This window comes from Sorex araneus, chromosome 2 (assembly GCF_027595985.1).
Source record: "Sorex araneus isolate mSorAra2 chromosome 2, mSorAra2.pri, whole genome shotgun sequence".
NCBI lineage: Eukaryota > Metazoa > Chordata > Mammalia > Eulipotyphla > Soricidae > Sorex > Sorex araneus.
Window position 1 is genome coordinate 104,169,405 of NC_073303.1, and position 21,582 is coordinate 104,190,986.

At 39.7% G+C, this 21,582-nt stretch overlaps 1 protein-coding gene across 1 annotated transcript in view; it reads right to left on the bottom strand.

Moving 5' to 3' along the window:
- Positions 1–8,171: 8,171 nt before the first annotated feature.
- FER1L6 (fer-1 like family member 6) overlaps positions 8,172–21,582 on the bottom strand; it is a 129,078-nt gene continuing 115,667 nt past the window's right edge. Inside the window, exons 39-41 of the mRNA XM_055128326.1 lie at positions 21,313–21,476; positions 10,188–10,288; positions 8,172–8,352 (exon numbers count right to left, since the gene is read on the bottom strand). Of these exons, the coding sequence (XP_054984301.1) occupies positions 8,172–8,352; positions 10,188–10,288; positions 21,313–21,476 (446 nt within the window). The remainder of the gene's footprint in view (positions 8,353–10,187; positions 10,289–21,312; positions 21,477–21,582) is intronic.

Genomic DNA, 21,582 nt, shown 5'->3' on the forward strand with positions numbered 1-21,582 from the left:
CATGCAGTTAGCTCTCCAGCACCACATGGTCGCCTGAGCACTGCAGAAGCACCATTGATGTGGTTCTGAAGGTCCCCCATAGCACATAGGGGGTGGCCTGGGTATTCCCTGGCACTATAAGGCCCTCGTAGTGCTCAGTCTCAGATCCTTAAAAGAAATCACTGACCTGATTGGCTAAGATTCACCATGGGCCTCCTGAGCTGCTTGGGAGACCTCCCCCTTATTTCTCCCCCATCAAAAATGAATTTTACCCTTGCCTAATACAGTATACAAAAACTAATTCAAAGTATGTGGGAGACCTAACCATAGTGCTAAAACTATAATATTCATAGAAGAAAACATAGAAGAAAGGTTTCATGTCATTGGATTTATTCATGATTTATTAAATAGCCACCAAAAGCACAGGCAAAAGCATCTGAAAAATAGACAAATAACTTTGACTTTGGAAAGATTGTTTCATTTTGCTCCACCAAATTAAAAGAATCTGTTTCAAAAGACACTATCAACAGAGTAAAAATTCAAGTCATAGAAAAAATACTTGGAAATCACATGTAATAAATTATTACTGTCTAGAATATATAAATTCTAGATAAAATGAAGACAGAAGGGGAATAGACACTTCCTAAGAGCATACACAGCCCTCACCACCCCATAAGCACATGTAAACACAATAGATGTTACTAATCATTAAGTAAATGAAAATCAAAGTCACAATGAAATAAGTCTGGCATACATCAGGGCAGTCTTTGGTATTAAAAGGGGGCTCTCGGAGGATACAGCTTAGTGAGCGACAGAGCACCTGCATTGCTCATGAAAGGTCAAGAGTTCAATCCCTGGCGTTGCTCCACATTTCTGAAAGTGATCCCCAGCAGTCACTATGATTCCTGGAGCTACAACATGGGTGACCCAGACACATGACAATGGAGCGTTTGATCACTTAATGGAAGATGACATATCTATACAAAGGGACCATTGATAGTGAGACGTTGTTGATCTGAGAGTAAGTGACTCGAATAAGGAACTGGAAGAAACTGGCTTCCACTTCTACATGGTCAAGGAACACTTACATGCACCACTGAGGATTTAGTTACTTACATATGACAACAAAAGCAATCATAACCACCCCCAAATAACTCTGACTTTAGAAATCTAGAAGTTTATTTTGCTTTCATATAAATAAGTCAGGAAATAGTGCATCAATAAGGTGTATGGCGTTACCACAATAAGCAGGGATTGAAGTCCCTTCTATTTCCCATTATTTTTTTGTGGTGGTGTCGTAGTCAAGATTGCCTCATAATCCAAGATAACAGATGGAGCTCCAGTCATCACATACATAATTCAGGCAGGATGAATGAGAGTGGAAAAAACACAAATGGTTTGTCAGCTGAGTAAATCTTCAATGAGATTTCCTGTAAACCCTACCCACTGAACTCTGTACGCGTAGCCTCAAGCCAATAGAAAGACACCTTTGAGTTTAGCATTTTGCTACCCCTGACTATAACTGGCAGCTGGAAGAATTAGTGAGAGGAAATATGTATGTATATATATAATACATACTTATAATTAATCCCAGCACATAGCAAATATTAGTTGTCACTTACATAGTGGTTATTAATCTGGTACTATGATATACAAGAGGTCTACTAGGCACTTTATCCCCAGTAGAGAACTGTTGCATTCTACCACACATGCGCCACACACAGGTAATTCTATACTATGAGTGCTATCTGCATTTTACATATCAGCAAGTTACAGTTAAGAGTTGCTGCAGGACTGGCTGAAGATGACACAGCGTGTGTCTTTTCAAGGTTTCAATGTCCTCTTAGCCTCCAAAGCCCATCCTTCCACTGGTACAATTCAGAGAAAAATAGTGTTCTTTTGTCAAATTGTCCTTTATAAACTAGGAAGAGCAGAGACAGTGTTTTCTTTTGAATTGGAAGAAATAATGCTGTAGGGGGAAAAAGCTGAATTTAAGAGGCCTATTTGGAACTTCTAAGGCAGGGGGGTGGCGGCAGGAGAGAGTCCTCTCATAACCCTCTCTGAGCCAGACTCTTCTGGGCTTGAGAAGATTTAAATGAGTATGGGAAGGATGGGTGGTTTCTTCCCTCATTCCTGAAACAACTGGCACTTGAGACACTGAACAATAAAAAAAGACATCTTGTTCCAGAGGCAAACAAAGTAAAATATGTCTGTGAAACCTTCTTTTCTACGCCAACTCTTAAAGCTGTACTGAATGACATTTAATTTGCAAGAGTTACAAGCTGGATGTTCTGCTTAAGTGCTTGGTCAACAGAAGAACTCCCTCCTCTGAAAAAAATGAACAAATGAATAATAATTGCACAAATAAATTCACATCATAATTCTCGGTACTGTGTTCTTTTATTTGTTGTTGCAGTTTGTTTTTTGTGTTGGCAGAGCTGGTGATGGAAGTCCGGGCCTCATCTGCAGAAAGCATGTGTGTGCTCTCCAACCGGGTTATGTTCCTAGGTCATGGCCGTTATATGACAAGAGGATGTTTACAGATAGAATAAAGTCAAGGACTTTGAGAGGATGACTTTATCCTGGATGATGTGGGTAGATACAATGACATATAAAGTTTCCTTAAGAGCAAGAACTCCTCTGACTGGAGACACCTGAAGGAAGGCATGGATGGGTGTAACGTGACTGACTTTGAGGGTGGAGGAAGAGGGCACGGCCAAGGGGAGTGAACAGTGGTCTCTCGTAGCTGGAAAGACAAATCCACATGTTCTCCCTAAGAACCTGCAGAAAGGAAAGAAGCCCTGACTACACCTTGATTTTAGCTCAGGAGCTGCGTGTTGAACTTGAGACTTGCTGACCTGCAAAACTATATAATTTAGGTTCTAGTTCATGGGTTTTCTGTAGTCAGTCACCACATTAAATTGATTGAAAAATTTCTTTGTTTAGTGCCAAAACAGTTTGGAAATAAAAGTCTGGTGCTCATTCCTCACTTCCCATAACCAATTGAAATCAATTTACTGTTGATTCTACACATAGACATGACACTTGTGACACTAGTTGCTTGCCTTTGAGGATGGGCTTTGTGCCAGACACATGTTAGACTTTTGACATTCCTTTTCTCCAATATTCACTTCTCTTGAGAAGTAGGTAATCATTTATTGTTATCAGATGAGAAAATTGAGTCTTGGAGAGGTTCAGTGAACTTCTTCTCAGATGGACTTAAACATCTCTGAGCCGAGGCCCTCACCGATAGCCTGGGATCTCCCTCTCTGTCTCCAGAGCTCAGACCCTGACACAGATTCATTTTCCATCGGGTTTGGGGCCTTTTTACAGAGATGCCTTGCTGCTCCTGGATCACATCCCATCAATCTTCAGGGACTGTAGAACAACTTCTCCAATTTCACCTGTTCCTCCCACTTGTTTCTTTAGCCAGGCTACACGAACCACCCTCTGCTACATAAAGTCCAACCTTCTTGACATGGCATTCAAGATTCCTCAAAATCTGGCTCTGAATTTATTCTGTCTCTTCAAAGTCTTCATGTTCCAAACCTACCAACATGTTAGTTTTGTGCCAGGATATACCACAGACTTTTCACTGTAGTACGTATGTGGCTGTGTGTTTGTATGTGTATCTGTGTGTGTCTGTGTGTGTTGTATAGCTAATGACCCAATGTTATGTCTCAGAGATATAAGATTACCTGGCTCAGGTCACACAGCAGTACAAGCAGAGTCAACACTAGATCCCCAAATTTTCCATTCATTCTGGAGTCGTAAAGAAATATCTTATCCTTCCACATCCCTCCTCTGCTGTCATTACTGAGAGAAAATATCCTCTCTGTGGTCAGGAACACAGCACCACCTACTCATTCTTTGCTTGAAATGAAAGATCCACATATCCCTTTCTACTGATTAAAATCCTTCACTATTTATTGCTTTTACAATCAAGACCCAAACTCTCAGGGTTAGGACTGTTCATGAGTTTTCAGCTCCATCTCAGAACCATCTGCCATTCACTACGATAACTATTCTCTTTCAGGCCCCCCTGGATGCCTTTGTTTCCTTTCACTTCAGAGCTTTCCCACCTACTACCATCTCTGTCTACAGTGCTCCTCTTCCTTTCCTCTCTTTCCTTTCTCTGATCCTTCAACTCCCTTGGCTCTACTTCCCCAGTAACTGTTCTTGACATGTAGATGGGGTGTGGGTCTTCTGTGAAATGCGTTTCTGCCTCCAGTACTTTGCCCTTGCTCAATCCATCAGCCTGTAACGATCTCCATGTGTAATTATTAGGTTAATGTCCTTTCTCCATCAAAGTCTATGCTTCATTAGAGCTGAGACTCACATTATCTGATTGGGTGCTTTTGTCTCAGTGTTGACAACAGCACCTGGAACAGGAATGGAGTTTAATAGTTGATCAGTTTAATGAATAAATGCTAAATGATCCTGCTGTGCAGTCCATTTGGTAATTTCCAACTATGTGTCTTTTAAGGGAAAGAGCAAGGAAGGTACAAAATGTTTCAATGATGGAGATCTACAATGAAAATTTTATCCTAAAGGTTGTTAGTTGTTCCTGGTGTTAATTTTGCTTTGTTTAATTTAGGGAGGGGGGAATTCAAATGATTTTATTTTTTTCTTTTTGGGTCACACCCAGTGATGCTCAGGGGTTACTCCTGGCTTTGCACTCAGGAATTACTCCTGGTGATGCTTAGGAGACTATAGGATGCCAGGGATTGAACCTGGGTTGTCCGCATGCAAGGCAAACGCCCTATCCGCTGTACTATTGCTCCGGCTCCTTACATGATTTTTTTTTTAAAAAAACCCTTCAAGTAAAACCACTCACAGATTTAAGCTATAAGAAAAAGTCTTTCACTGTTATATGAAGGAATTTGTCAAATGAATAAATTTAAATTAGCCTTATTTAAAAACACGAATAAGGACTGTGGCTACTTGTTGGAAAATAGACCTTCTGTTTTTAAATTTAAAAAATTAAACTGTATTATCTTTAGTACTAGTGCTACAAAATTAGGACTAGAACATGATTCTCCTTATTTATTTTTTACACAGGATGGGCCATAAGTGATAACCTATGTATAGAACACCAGACAGAGCTGATTCCAAAATTATCTTTTCTTGCCACTTCTTCTCACACATTTCTTATGTTGCCATCTGATCTGAAAGTGTTTCAAATACTTCTAAAGGCCTATCATCATGGACATCTTTTGACATCAAAGTAAGGGTGATAAGCTCTACTTAGAAGCATTTTCAACTTCTAGTCTATTTTTATTGTACATTTGAACAATGTGCTTTGCTTTGTCAAAAGCTGACTTCTCATTATGCTGTCCAGGATCCAACAGAAATTATAGTTCCTTATTTCCAAATCTATCCTTAAATAATCTTTTATTTCATTAACAAAGCAGGAAATAGATATTGTACCTTTTTTAGACCTTGTCTAGAAAATACATTCCTTACCTGGTATGCTTTTTGGACAGCTGAAAAAAATGGAGATAAAACAATATCTTGAGGGAACAGAAAAATCATACAAGGGTTACTTTTAGTATCAGTGCCTGACTTGGGCTCAATCCCTGCTACCACATGGGACCTTGAGCACCCCAGAATGGAAGGCTGGAGACAGTCAGGCACTGATGAGGTGGCCCCGGTGGTCCCCAACACCTTAGAATGTGAGCAGCACTGCATCCTCAGACTCTCACAATCTACTGACTTGACTGAGAATTTCAGGAAATGTCTCCCAGATCCCTCAAAAAAAAAAAAAAAAAGACCAAACATAGATAAAATCTTGAAAGTAGCTAGGATGAAAACTCCATGGTGAAATGGGTCATGTTTTCTTATTCCTTTTAAATTTAACTTAATTTACTTTTTTTGTTTTAAAGCAATTTTTTATTTTAAGAGTTTACTATTAAATCACTGTGAGATTGACCCTTACAAAGCTGTTTATGATTCGGTTTCAGTCATAAGTGTCCCAACACCAATCCCTCCACCAGTGTACATTTCCCAGCACCAGTGTCCCCAGTTTCTCTCCCATCATTCCCTCTCTGCCCTAAGCCTGCCTCTACGGACACCTTTCTTCTCTCTCTCGCTCTTTCTTTCTCTCTTTATTTCTCTACCTTATTTTCTTATTTCTATCCCTACTGCCTCCCTCATTGAAGACAGTAAATATTCTAAAATTTGTCTCCATTTACTAAACCTTTACACTAAATATAAATTTAAATTTAAGCCCAGAACAACATCACAGCAAGTAGGGCACTTGTCTTGCACTCAGCCAGCTGGTTTGATCCCCTGTTTCCCATACGGTCCCCAGAGCCCACCAGAAGAGATCCCTGAGCACAGAGCCAGGAGTAAGCACTACCAAGTATGGAGCCCAAACAAAAAGCAAACAAAAAACTTTAAGAATAAATTTAATATACATTTAAATTTACATTAAACTTTTTACATTAAAATAATACATGCTTATTAAATATTGGGAGAAAACCAAAAGGAAAATAAAATGGTACTTAAGGTAATTACAATCAGCATTTTAGTATATTCATAGAGATATTTTACACATGTATATATATTTTCTTTTTACTTCCTGCTTACATATAGTTTTATATATGTCTATATTTACTTATAGTATATTTAATATATATTCTCTAACTCATCAAGTGTTTCTAATTTCAGTACTCTTGGCATTTGTATGCTATTTCTCAGCAAGAATGAATGAGTTTATGCAAATAAACTTACTGGGAAATGGAGCTAATGATATAATAACTCTGTTTTTCAGCTCTTAGTAAGACAGGAAATTTTGGTTATTAGGGACTAAGCAGTTAGACAAGAATTCGGTGACAAATGCTAAGTCTAAAATTACACAGACCATGCTTAGTTTCTGGTAAGCAAAGAACATTCTAGAACTACTTTCTATATGGAAGCAAATATCCTTATTTAAAAAGTCAGATATTTTCACAAAATATCCAAATAAAAGAGTATCCCTGTACTTCTGGTGTTGAGTGGCAAACCCAAATCCATTCCAAGTAACCCAATAATAGAAAGAACAAATAGTGTCGTATTTAGTTGTCTACAAAGTAGGAAATTTTGTAGTGAAATTGAGGACAAACATTCCAATTTCTATGTTTCCCATTTTAACTGAGAAGGCCAGCCCTAATATTCTTTGACTTAATTCAAATGGCAGGCCTTGAATGAAGAGTATATGTTTACTTTCAGGAATAAGTGACTTTCTTGACAAGTGCAACAATATCATTTCTAGATAATTAGGTGTGCTTTGGAATTAGCTCATGATTAAGAATCCTGACAGAAATGACCACATGTCAGTAAGATCAAATTCTAAATAGTATCAGGGAAGCCCACTGTATCATGGTCTGTGAGAATACTAGTATTGATGGAACCCGTGAAAATGACTGAAATATCATTCCTGCTGGTCCAAGGGACATTGTTTTCCTCCCCTCACCAACTCCCCAATACCATACACCAGACCCACATATATATTCCATATTTACAAAGTTCAAACTCTGGAATTGTTATGAAGTATATATCTATAGGGATTCCTACAGAACTTAATACTACTATTGAACATATTTAATAAGTGTGACTTAAGTGGTAAACCAATGGCATCTTTTCTCTTGGTGGGAATTTTTTACAATAAAGTATTTTAAGTGACTCAAGTGAGATTTTCTCTAAGCCAATTGTATAACATGAATAAGTAAATGTATGCTATAGGGATTTAATAAGCTACAGTGTAGGGGGCAGGTTAAATATCTAGTAATTAGCTGAAATACTTTATTTGCTATGTTATTAAAATTATTTCCCGTAAAAACTCAAACCCAGAATTAAAACTCTTAAAATAGGATGAATTGCATAAAGAAATTATTTATCGAGGTTCATCTGAGGTCACCTCTGATTATTCTGAGGTGAAGGGGCAATTATTTCATGCTGTCCTCGGGTGATCACATGACTTAAACATTATAAGTGTGGAAGGTGGTGGTAGTGGGGTAAAGAGAACGCTCCTATTTTATCTTCCCCAAGAAGAACTGATCTGTACTTAGACAAAGGAATTGATTCTTAGGCCATTTAGGTCTACCCGCTCTGCACCCAGCCTAGAGCATGTACACAGCACACACTTTCAATTAACTGTTTGCCGATGAGGAGGGTAGGGCTAGGGAAAACAAGGGTCCTGGCACCATAATCTATGAGCCCACAACTTTTCGGCTTATGGCTCCTGGCAAAGTATAGATGAAGAGGACGAGGAAGATGATGAGGACGATCAGAATAAAAGCGATGATGATGTACTTCTTGTAATTCCTCCAGATGAGGTGGTAGAGGCACTTGAAGGGGCTCACGAACCAAGAGAAGGAGGTGTCTGGACGGCTGAAAAGGAGGCAAGAGAAGATCAGGCTGTGTTGTCAACACACCGAATATACAAGCCCTCAGGAAGTACACCTGACTCCCACTTTCTGGGACCTCACCAAGAGATGTGTTGTTCTATATTTTTTCTTTTTGGGTCACACCCGGTGATGCACAGGGGTTACTCCTGGCTCTGCACTCAGGAATTATTCCTGGCAGTGCTCAGGGGACCATATGGGATGCTGGGAATCGAACCGGAGTCGGCCGCGTGCAAGGCAAAAGCCCTACCCGCTGTGCTATTGCTCCAGCCCCCAAGGATGTGTTGTTCTGAATCAGGAATGGTTTCTTTTTCAGGGTGGTATGGGTCCTGCGTCCTTGTTCAGACTGGTGGGGAGTAGGGCAAGAGTCTACCTAAAAGCAAGGGGAGATCTGTCCAACCTTTAGCTGCTCAGGTCCTGTTCTGTAGTGCCTGCCCTACCTCCCCACTTCACAGTAGCTGCCTCCTTCACATTCTGATCTCACTCCTCGTCTGACTTATCCCCTTACTAAGCTGAACATATTTGCCTTCTATACTCTGACAACAGTCTTATGAGGCTCTTCATTCTTCCTAATCAGACAGAAAGTTCTTGGAAGGGAAAGCATATGTCTTATATTTCTTCAATGTTCTTCTAAAGTAGTTTTTCAAGAGTACATATTATAAGAGCTCCAGAAATAATTTTGCACTAATGAATAACTAAGCACACATTATTAGGAATTCATGTTCTTTTGATAAGTCATAAGTAGGTACAGAAAAGGAACGATTCATCTGGTGTCCCTTAGAATGCAAGAGAGATAGGTAGAATTTGAAAAATTCATTTTTATTTATATTTTACATCTATGTATCTTTTATTTTTAAGTGATATGTGATAATCATGGATTAAACTTAATAAGGAAGTTCTTTTAAAAAATCTACTTCTGAGAATTTACTTTAAAGTAATAATTTATAAAGGTAAAAGTTTTTTAAAAATAATATTATACTCATGATAATGGGGGAAACGTACAGGCAAAATTGTACACAATTATAGAATAGCAAATAAGTCGATTGTGAGCATTAACTCTATGGGTTATTATTGCACCATTAAAAATCCTAATTATTAGCATATAAATAAACTTGGTAAAAGAATAACAAATGGTCAAGGGAATAGAACATGAAAACTGATCTATCTACAGGACTGAGCTTACCACACTGGGGGACAGGGTTTAGGGGCCCACTGAGGAAAGCAGACACTCTTGTGGAGAGTGTAGTGCTGGAACATTGTATGCATAAAATCCTATCATTAATAGCATTGTAAATCACAGTGTTTCAAATAAATAAAAATAAGTGAGTAAAAAAATCCTATTATGATATCAATGGCAACAAGGCAAAACTTTTCAGCAAGGAATAAATGAAACAATATAATTTTGTTTGTGTGATTACAGAACAAGTAGAAAAAATCTTATAAATTCATATTCGTCTATGAATTCGTTATTTTATAAGAACTCATATTCATTTAAAAATGAAAAGAAAAAGACATAAAAGGTTAATCTAGGAATTCTGTGGTACTAGAAAAGAGCAAACTCTTCATTTGTTAGACATTCAGTAATATTTTAGAATATTTCCCAACTACAGAAACAAAATACTATATTGGTAGGATGGCACCTCTGGTGGATGCTTTTCTGTTCTCCCAGAGGAATCCATTAAACCACTGGCCTCTTTTACACCTCGGGCCAGGACTGGGTCATGGGCCCGCAGTTGAAAACCCCTAAAGCAAAGCCCTGAGCCTGAGGTCTAGGGCTTTCAAGGGGTGTTTGCCATTTCTGGTGCCCTCAGCTCCACTCACTTGGGCTTAGCCAGAGGCTCTGGCTCCTTCCGGGCTTTTCCAACAGGGTTCCTCTCAGCTTCTTCTGCCGTGACCAAGTGGAACTCAGCTTCAACCTTGCCCTGAACAAAAATGAGAGATTCAGTTTCTAGTTACAAAGACCAGCCAGGGCATTGCCACTATGTCAGCACTGCTATCCTGTAGGGATGTCAGCAAATACTCTGGCTCTCCCGAAGCTTTATTTTGAGAAATATTGTTCCCTTTTCAGTCTTGGGAGAAGCCATGTTTATGACAATGAAATACTGAAATGATGTTCTCATTGAGTTTTGTGAAAGACACACACACACAAACTCACACACACACAGAGTTGCAGATGCTGTTTTGTTTGTAACTAAAAAAGTAACTAAAAGCATTTATTATAGAAACTTACTAGCAATTGGAAAAAATATTAGCGTGGCAGAACTTTTTAGCATCTGCTATCATCATTCTTCTCTGTCAAGACTCTCAAGAGGACAGTGGTGGGAGTGGCACTACATTTATCAAATGATTTTCCTGTCACCCCTCATTGTTTTTCTCACCCCCGTGAATTGTTTTAGAGTTATCCTCTTATTATAGATTTTCTTTCCTTTTGTCCCCTCAATAATAAGTTGAGCTTCTGACTTGAAAATGCAGAGTCAAGTGCTTTAGAAAGTGGAACTGTTTTAAAGTAATTTTTCTTTTTTAAATTATTATTAGTGGATCACCATAAGGTACAATTACAGAGTTATAAACTCAATGATCGAGTGCCCATCCCCCACCAGTGCCCATTTTCCACCACAAATAATCCCAGTATCACTCCCACCATCTCCAATCTATCTCCCCACCACCCCTGCCTCTGTGGCAGGGCATTCCCTTTTGTTCTCTCTCTCCTTTTGGGTGTTTTGGTCCGAAATAGAGGTATTGAGTGGCCATCATGCTCAGTCTATGTCTACTATCAGCACCTATCTCCCATCAAGAGCGGGTCTTCAGAACACCCTTTACCTGGTGTTCCCTTCTCTATCTGAGCTGCCCTCTCCCCCTAAAGTAATTGTTCTTAAGACTTGAGTTACCAAAGTGTTAGAGAGGTCTATGCAAATGGTAAGAATCATATTTTTTCTTCATTCATCTGACCCTCTGAATGGCAGGTACTGTTCTAGGTACTGCAGACTTAATGACTAAGAAAAATATGGTCCTCTGTCTTCTGGATCTCCTATTCTTGGTAGCAGCACCCACTCTCCTACTTTCCTTGAAGATGATGCTCAAGTTATAGGAGGGACACAGAATTATCCCAAGAATTCTACCACCCAAGAATTCTGCCACCCAAGAATTTTGCCACCCAATAATTCAATTCACCCATAGTTACTACCCCCTACAATTGCAGTAAGAGATTGTTTTCCTGGATAACACCTGGTTTGTGAGTCATATCTCATTTTCCACCCCCAAAAAAGTTTGTGATGAACTAATTGCCTTGCACAATTGACTTATATATTCACTCTGGAAAGACCTGGATTATATATATATATATTAAATTTTAGCATATGGTTGTTTTTGGCTCTGGAGCAATAGCACAGCAGGTAGGGCATTTGCCTTGCATGCGGCAGACCCGGGTTCAAGTCCTCCATCCCTCTCAGAGAGCCCAGCAAGCTACCGAGAGTATTCCACCTGCATGGCAGAGCCTGGCAAGCTACCTGTGGCATATTCGATATGCCAAAAACAGTAACAAGAAGTCTCACAATGGAGACATTACTGGTGCCCGCTCGAGCAAATTGATGAGCAACGGGATGACAGTGACAGTGACAGTTGTTTTTGACTCCAAGTAATTCCCAATTTTTATTAAAGCAACATTCATAGGTAGTATGCAAAAAGCACGTTTAAAATTGATATATATTTAAAATTTTTGTTCTTTCCCAACTGTTTGGAAGAAAGGAAAAAAGTAAACACGAAAGGAGTGGGAACAAGAGTACAAGGATTACAGTTGCCTCTCTGCTCCTCACTGCTCTGTAGCTGTGGATACATTATACCTGGTGACTGCTTCAAGCATGCACTGTTCCATTCGTCCTAACAACACTGCAAGGTAGTGTTGTTACTGTTATTATTGTTTTATAGACAAGGAAACAAAGGATTGATGACGTTCCCTAATTTGTGCCCCAGACCAAGATTTGCAAGGAAATCCTCTGACACCTATTCCTACCTCCTGTTATTTTATGTATCCAAACAGGCCCTTTCTTTGGAAGAAAAGAAACAAGCTATTAAACAATGAATAAGTGTGGCTTTTATGGAATGCTCAGGAGGCCATCCATAATTGTTGTTCTGACTCTGGCATTAGAATTTGTTTTTTATTTCCCCTCTAAGGGCTGTTTTTGGGTAGTGTGATAAATATTATAAACACAGGACAGTACAGAATTGCAGTGAAGTATAGTATAATGAAGTCTAGTCTAGTCTAGTATAATACAACAGGGCATAGCACAGTATAGTATAACACAGAATAGCATAGTATAGTGTAACACAGCAAGGCATAGCATAGTATAGTGTAACACAGCAAGGCATAGCATAGTATAGTGTAACACAGCAAGGCATAGCATAGTATAGTGTAACACAGCAAGGCATAGCATAGTATAGTGTAACACAGCAAAGCATAGCATAATATAATTTAACATAGCATAGCATAATATAGTATAACACAACAAGGCATAGTAAAGCATAGTAGGGCATAGTGTAACACAGCACAACATAGCAAGGCATAGCATAACAACATAACATATTGTACTACGTGTCATAGCAGAGCACTATACAGCATAGCATAGCACAGCATACCATGACATAGAACAGCATGGTATAGTCTATTAAGTATATTATTGAATGAATCAGATTTAGTGGCCAGGTTCTACCATTTATTAGCTGCATGACCTTGACTAAGTTATCTGTCTTCTTTCAGTTTTGTTGTCCGGAGATGTTAAAATTATATTCCCTATGATTTTGCTTTGAAAAATAAGTGAAATAACACATATAAAGTGTTCATCTTAGTGCCTGGTAAACAGCAAGCTGATAAGTGATGGCTATCGCCTTCAACACTATTTCATGGATGATAACACATAATTTAACGAGAAATAGTTTCCACCCATACTGAAAACACCCAGCAAAGTCTTAGGACCCAGATTCCCACCAAAACAAAATACAAAGAAAATGGAGGCAGAGAATATAAAATTAATTCTGCCCTAGACCTGAGAGTCATCATTTATTCTCACGAAGATTCTTGTTTCTACTTCACTGCTCTCAGACAATATTTTTTTCTGATATCACAATGGTAGTGCGGGAAGGTATTTTATTGACGTAGTTAGATAAAAGTTGCTTCTTGTTCTCTATCTCTCCACACAGAGGGCTCCATGTCCCATTTCAGTTGTCACTACTCAATCAAACACCAAGTAGATGTCTAAAGCTAATAATAGCCTCCACATGTAATTTGAAATCTGTTAGAAGAGAAAAGGGACAGTTTGAGAGACTATCTCTTAACCTAGTGGTATCTTTGGAAAGCAGACAATGACAAATCCATAATACCTGGATTTGTGGTACCAGATGTAATATTTATGGGCTTTAAACTTCATCAAGCCTGGAGAGTTGATGCTAGGGGAGAGAAAGGCTGGGGAAGAAGTATGTGTTCAGTTGAACATGCCTTTTGCAGTAGTGATTATTGCTTACACAAACCCAACTCTCACTGGCAAGAGAGGGAGCATTCTTTTTTTCATATATAAATTTTTTGCTTTTTGGGAATGAAGTGATAGCATAGTGGGTAGGGCATTTGCCTTGTAAACGGCCGACCCGGGTTTGATTCCTCTGTCCTTCTTGGGGAGCCTGGCAAGCTACCGAGAGTATCCTGCCCACAAGGCAGAACCTAGCAAGCTGGCTATGGCATATTTGATATGCCAAAAACTTCTAGTATTTTAAGAACTGTCCATATTGTTTTCCAGAAAGGCTGGACCAGTCGGCATTCCCAACAGTGAAAGAGCGTCCCTTTTCCCCCACATCCATGCCAGCACTGGTTGCTTTTGTTCTTTTGAATGTGTGCCAGTCTCTGCGGTGTGAGATGATATCTCATTGTTGTTTTGATTTGTATCTCCTTGATGACAAGCGATGTTAGGAGAGATGAAGTCATGAAATTTTCTTATAAATGGATTGACATGGAGAGTATCAGTCTAAGTGAAATGAGTCAGAAAGAGAGGGACAGACATAGAGGGACTGCACTCATTTGTTAAGTATAGAATAACATCACATGAAGCTGATACTCAAGAACAGTAGATACAATGGCCAGGGGGATTGCCCCATAGCTGGAAGCCTACTTCATGAGCGGAGGGAGAAGGCAGATGGAATAGAGAAGAGATAACTAAGAAAATGGTTGCTGGAGGAATCAGTTGGGATGGGAGATGTGTGTCAAAAGTAGATAGTGGACCAAACATGATGACCTCTCAGTGTCTGTATTGCAAGCCATAATGCCCCAAAGTAGAGAGAGAGAGTATGGGGAATAGTGTCTGCCATGGAGGCAGGGGGAAGTATACCGGGGATATTGGTGGGGGGGAATGTGCACTGGTGGAGGGATGGGTGCTTGATCATTTTGTGATTGTAACCCAAACATGAAAGCTTGTAACTATCTCACAGTGATTCAATAAAATTTAAAAAAAAAACAAGAAATAAAACCCCAGTAAACAAGTCTTACAATGGAGACGTTACTGGTGCCCGCTGAACAATGGGATGACAGTGCTACAGTGCTTTTTTGGTCACTCCCAGCAGTGCACAGAGGTTACTCCTGGCTCATGCACTCAGGAATTACTCCTGACAGTGCTTGGGGGATCATATGGGACGCTGGGAATCGAACCTGGGTCGACTGCGTGCAAAGCAAATGCCCTACCCGCTATGCTATCACTCCAGCCCCAAGAGGGAGAATTCTTATACATCAATAATGGGCCTTCTTGGGACTAGAGTCACAATACAATAGTAGGTTGCTTGTCTTGCATGCAGCTGACCCAGGTTCTATCCTTGGCATCTCATATGGTTCCCCAAGCACTGCCAGAAGTGAGCACAGAGCCAGGAGTTACTCCTGAGCATTGCTGGATGTGGCCCAAAACCAAAAATAGAAAAAAAAAGATGGGGACTTCAATCTGGCAAAATCCTTTAGTAAAAGGAATACATTCATATACTATCTCATGTGCACATACATATGTATATACATAAACATGTAATCATAAGTGTATGCATTATTCTATATATATGGTCATTTTTGGACCTAAGAATTGTATTTCTGTGTATTTTTGTATTTCTAATTATATTTATATTTCTAATTATTAGAAATTATTAGAAATAATTATACATATTAATAATTAGAAATCATTTATAATTTTTTGTATTTCTAATTATTTCTTAAGGAAATAATTCAAAATGCAGAACATTTTCATGGAACGAAAATTCATAATCATTCTTTTGCTCTACTTGTCACAATGAGAAGTCCAGCCTCATTGAATCCTTTGTGTGTGTTTGACCTGGAAATGGCTTTTCTCCTACTTTCCTCCAGTCAGAACTGTTATTTGGAAACATGGATTCAGAACTATAAATATTCTTTGCTACTGGGTAATTTTAATCTATGTCCTTTTAATGAACAAAGTTACAAAAATATTTAAAACTATGAGTCCATAGCGATGCTAAAGGAGAAAAGTGACATAGTTTTTTGGAGGGACATATTTATACCAACTACTTCCTAATTGAAAAGAGGAAAATGTACCTCCTCAATGAAGGATCTCAATCGTGTTGGATCGCCAACATGATTCAGTGAGCAAACACAACCTGATAACTAATAGTTAGACATCCAAGGGAAATAAATGGTTCCTGATATAATTCAGTAGGGAGGAAAAGCATTGTGTATTAACTACTCTTTCAGAAAAGGCTTAACCTGGACCTTATGAAATTGTTCCACCTCACAGTAGCATCGGGGGTAGCGTGGTGAGAAGACAGATGAATCAGGACAAGTCTCACTGAATAGTTCATGACATAGGGCAACGTGATGAGGACCTATTCTAAAATAACACGTCAAAGACATAATGACCAAAAGCAACACACAAATCATGATCAAATTCTGTTTGAGAAAAATAGGAACCAGAGAGATAGCACAGGGGTTAAGGCACTTGGCTTACCTTCTGAATCCCTGGCACACATCAGATGAGCACTGGCAGGGGTCATCCCCAAGCACAGAGCTAAGAATAGGCCCTGAGCATCACTAAGAGTTCTGTCCCTGCCTCCCCACAGAAGGAACTGTAATAAAGTATACTTTGATGTGCAGATATGAATAGTGTAGATATCAGATTATAGTAGGTAACTATTATTAACTATTTTTTATTTTGTGGGGGGTCACACCTGATGGTGCTCGACTACCTTTTGGGTCTGCATTGAGGGATCATTCCTGGAGAGCTTGGAAGACTGTTTGGGGTGCCAGGGATGGAACTTGGGTTGGCTATATGCAAGGCAAATACTCTACCCGCTGTGCAACCTCTTTGCTCTCAACTTCTTACATATGACGATGACATTTTGGCATGTAAAATAATGCTCATATTCTTGGAAGATGCACTAAAAATATTGAAACAAAAAACATAAAATACCATCACTGTATCACTGTATCAATGTCATCCAGTTGTTCATCGATTTGCTCAAGTGGGTGCCAGTAACATCTCATTCATCCCTATCATGCTCAGGGTCAGGGGAATGAGACCCATTATTGTTACCGTTTTTTGGAATATCGAATATGCCATGGATAGCTTGCCAGGCTCTGGTGTGTGAGATTCGAATACCAAATTGCCTATGATTTACTCAAGTCAATATATGTATGCATTATGCCACCTAATCAGATAACATAGAGAAAAATGATATGTTGAAATATATGAGATGTATGGCTGATAATTTTCCTATTATTTTTACCTATCTGCATATTTCAGTTTTTTAAATGAACACAAGTTGGTTAAAATAACAATATTAAACTGTTATTTATCTATTTTGAAAATACATGTTAATTACATTGACTTATATAAGCACTTCTTATTATAACTCCAAGAAAGATCAAACAAGTCCACCTGAGGATACAGGATGATCTCACTGTATAATTAATTAAATGAAATCTACACAAGTTGTGAATAACTCAAACATTAGCAATGATTATCTTTGGGTGGTCTGGATATGAATATCTTTTTTTCTACATTTTTATGAACTGAGGTTTCCAAAGGGTTAAGGGAATGGGGTGATGGAGGGGTGGGGCAAATAACTCTACTCTTTGCTGTTTTACACTATTTTTAAAATTATAAAAAGAAAATAACAAATTTTCTATAAATGCCTATAACATGATCTAACTTAAAAAAAATCTTCACACCAAAAATTTAGTCTTCCACCTCTGCTTGGGAAAACATGAATTAGTCACAAACTACGTAGGTGATTGGTGTGTCTAACCAGCCTTCTCAGCTGAGCTGTGAAATTTTGGATGACAGGAATGTGTCTCGTGCATTGCTGAACTCTAAGTTCCTAGCATGCAAGTGCATATTATGGTAGCTGCTGGCAATTGTTTCTCACACGGAACTGGAGACACAGAAACGTCTTTTTTTAATTTCAGTCATACTACTTGGGACTTACTTGGGCTACTTAACTGCCACTTTTCAGGTTTAACCTGTGAAGGAAACATCCTTTCCCCTATCTTCTGAAGGAGTAGTTTCTTTTTTTTTTTGCTTTTTGGGTCACACCTGGCGATACACACGGGTCACTCCTGGCTCATGCACTCAGAAATCACCCTGGCGGTGCTCAGAGGACCATATGGGATGCTGGGATTCGAACCAGGGTCGGCTTCGTGCAAGGCAAACGCCCTACCCGCTGTGCTATCACTCCAGCCCTGGGAGTAGTTTCTTTTTAACACTTTCTTTTCGTACAATAGCACCTATAAAATGTACTGTGTAATGGTCTCATGACGCATGTGTTCGGTATATCGTCTCTATCCTACTACCCAGTCTCTAGCAATCTGATTGGAACTGTTTTCTCTTACTGTGAGGACAGGCACATTCCACACTAGGTGTGTGCGATCCAATTGTCTATGTTACATGGCGCCCGTAGGCAGTTAAACAGCTTTCAAGTGTAGCCCAGCAAGGGGCCATGCTCATCATGAGTGCCTTCCAGGGCCAGTGATTGGAACAGGAGGACAGTGACTGTGGGGCTGATGATATGCACCTGGCAGACCCTCAGGATCCCTGGCATTGCTTGTGATCACCCAGTCTCATGTACTTGTTTCAGGGATGTGTGAACTGAAACCTTAGAGCTCAGAAGTGACAGAAAGAGAAAGAAAAAAGGGACAAACTCGAGGCAGAGTGTAAAAAACTAAAGAACACCAAGGGGGCGTTCCAACAGCAGAGGTTTTTCATCACTCTGTCTTACTCTGGCATTATCTATCTTCCTATCACAAGGGGAGAAGGCCACTGGTACTTTGCTTCTGCTCTGGTCACTGATTTCTTTAAGAGTAAGGGGATGAGGGACAGCGGGATGCTACATTAATGCAGGCTCAATGCAGGATCTCAGGGCCAGGTTCTGACTAGTAACTGCTGAGGTGAGGAAGGGGGAAATCAATCCATATTTTTACCTTAGATTTTCAAAGGCAATAAAAAATTGAAAATAAGAGGCCGGATTCTCCCTGTTGAAAATAAGAAAAGATATTTCCCTCCCTTCCTTTTTTCTTCTTGGTTTTTGGGACACACCCAGCAGTGCTCAGGGCTCACTCCTGGCTTCCTGAGATTGAACCCTGGTTGGCCGTGTGCAAGGCATGCACCCTACCTGCTGTACCCATGCTCTGACCCCTCCCCTCCTTTTTTCTTAGGGTGTTCATACTTTAGAAAACTTGTCATTGTAAGCCCTCTATCTTCCTTTGAAATGTATATAAATCCCTTTGAATAATAGAAGTTTTGTTTTTAATATCCAGGAATGCCTTCCTAAGGAATCATCTTTAGAAAGAATACATTAGGACTGCAGAGACAGTATTGGGTTTTGGAGCTTACCTAGCACCCCCAAACCCATTCAAATCCCCAGTACCACAGATGGTTCTTCCAAGAACCCACCCTAGGGGTCACTTTTGAGCACATAGTCAAGAATAGTTCCTGAGCACCTCTGGGTCAGCTCACCCGCCCCTTTCCCACACCTCAATACCCACTCCAAGTTCATACTACAGGACATGGAAGCCCTCTCTCCCAGTTTACTGTGAAGGAAGGCACCCAACTTCAGGAATGCCAGCTCTCATTGCAAAACGGCCTCTTGTTACTAAGAGGAGTTTGTTTTTCTTCTGGACAAAGCCAAGAGGCGCAACAAGCTAACCTAAGACGGGCAGGTGAATCTAGGATGATCTATGTGAAACAAATGTCCAGTTTCCTTACATAGGGATCAGTTGTTTATCTTGAGCACATGCCTGTAATAAATTAGATTTGCTTAGTTTTAAAAAGGGTGGGATTTCTTCCTGTCACTGCTGTCTCAGTGGGTGGCCTGTAATATACATCACCTTCTGGTATAATGCTTAATCAGCAATAAATCTGTTTTCTTTCTTGGCTTGAAAATTTTTGTGGGAAGGTTTTCTTGAGTTGAAGGAAAATTTCATTTTTCCACAGTTTTTTTTTTTATTGAGGCACTATGATTTACAATACTGTGATTTACAGTGTCACAGTGCTACCGATTTACAATACTGTGATTTGCAGTACTGCGATTTACTGAGGCACTGTGATTTACAATACTGTTTGTGATAGAGTTTACTGGTAGAACCGGTAAGGACAGAGTAACATTCTCGCAATGTTCTGACACCACATCCACCACCAATGTCAGATATTCCTCCAAGTTCCCAAGGTCCCTTCCCCTCCCCACCGCCCTCTTGGTAAGCTCAGTTTTGTAGGTCAATTCTCAGACCATTATCATTTAATTTTTAATTTTAGTTCCCCAAACAAATGTTCCCCAGACTTCATTTGTGTGGGGTGATTTCGGATGACCCCAAATTTGCTTTCCTTCTATTTCTCATAGCCCTCAGTCAGAAGAGGAAGCACTATAGAATGGTGGAGACCATTCTGTATAGGTAGGTATGCGTCCCATTTCTTGACTCTCTGCTTTTTTAATTTACAAAGATCATACCCAGCAGCCCTGGGGGCCACCAAGAATGTACCTGGTGATGCTGTCGATACAGGGGCCTCGGCACCCTCGCACGGGCTTATACTCAAGCACTTGTGCTGTATCCCTGGCCCAGGAGTTCATCCTCTAAACTAGCTGTGTAACATGAGTCACATTAGTTAACCTCTTTGTGCCTTATATCTAAAATGCTTGTTGAGGCTATAGATATATTTGGGGTCTTTTTGCAGACAACTGAGTTTATACACACACACACACACATATATATATATCTGAATTTATATAAAGATATAAATATAGATTATATAATATATAAGTTGTAGTATATTATATATACATATATAGTGAATGAAAGTGTGGAAATAAGTGAAGACTATCAGTAAGAGACTAGAGAATATTTATCTCCTAATGCTACAACATCCCTCTCAACCTCATTGATCACACAGGTCATCCCTACCCCCTTGAGAGGAGAAATGGGGTTCCCTAACAAAAAAGGGCAGAAGAAACTTCTTTGCCAGCAGAGTTTGGGGTCGGTATTCCTACAACCATGCCACACTGCAATGCAGGAAGAAAGAACGCTGCCTCTCCCTCTATCACCCTCTTGAGGCAGATTTTCAAAGATGAATCACTTTTTAAATTGCCCTGAGTTTGAAGTAGAAGAAATGAGAAGAGATGGAACTGCACACACTAGTCAGGACTGTAGGCTTCATTTTCAGAAGTGTTCAAGAAAATCAATGTCATGGACCTCAGACCAAGCGAAAAGGGTAGATAACCGACCAGAGAGATTGCAAGTGTGCTGAAATTGGGAAGGCTTAGGGCAGTTACACAATCTTCAAATTCTTCCTTCTCAGCAGAACTTTTACCTTCAAGGGTTGTGTTATTTCAAGGAAGTTCATAAAATAACTCAGGTAGAAAACAGCAAGTCCCTTGCCTGACCCCACCCCCAGCTGCCCCTATCACTTACCGTGAGTTCTTTGCTTTTAGCAAAAGGCCACCAGCCCCGCACACGCTTCTGCTGGAATATGGAGATCTTGTTCTCCTCATCTGCATTCTCAAATTTGCTAAGGTCACAGGCTTTGGCAGACTTGGCTGCTCGAGGAAAACTATTGAGGTTCATTTCCAGGGTTCCTAAGTAAAGAATATGTTAACTGTTACAGAAAGGTGTTTGAAATTCCTCACTGGGATCACAGAGATAGTACAGGAGGCAAAACTTTGCATGCCAGTGCACGTGGTC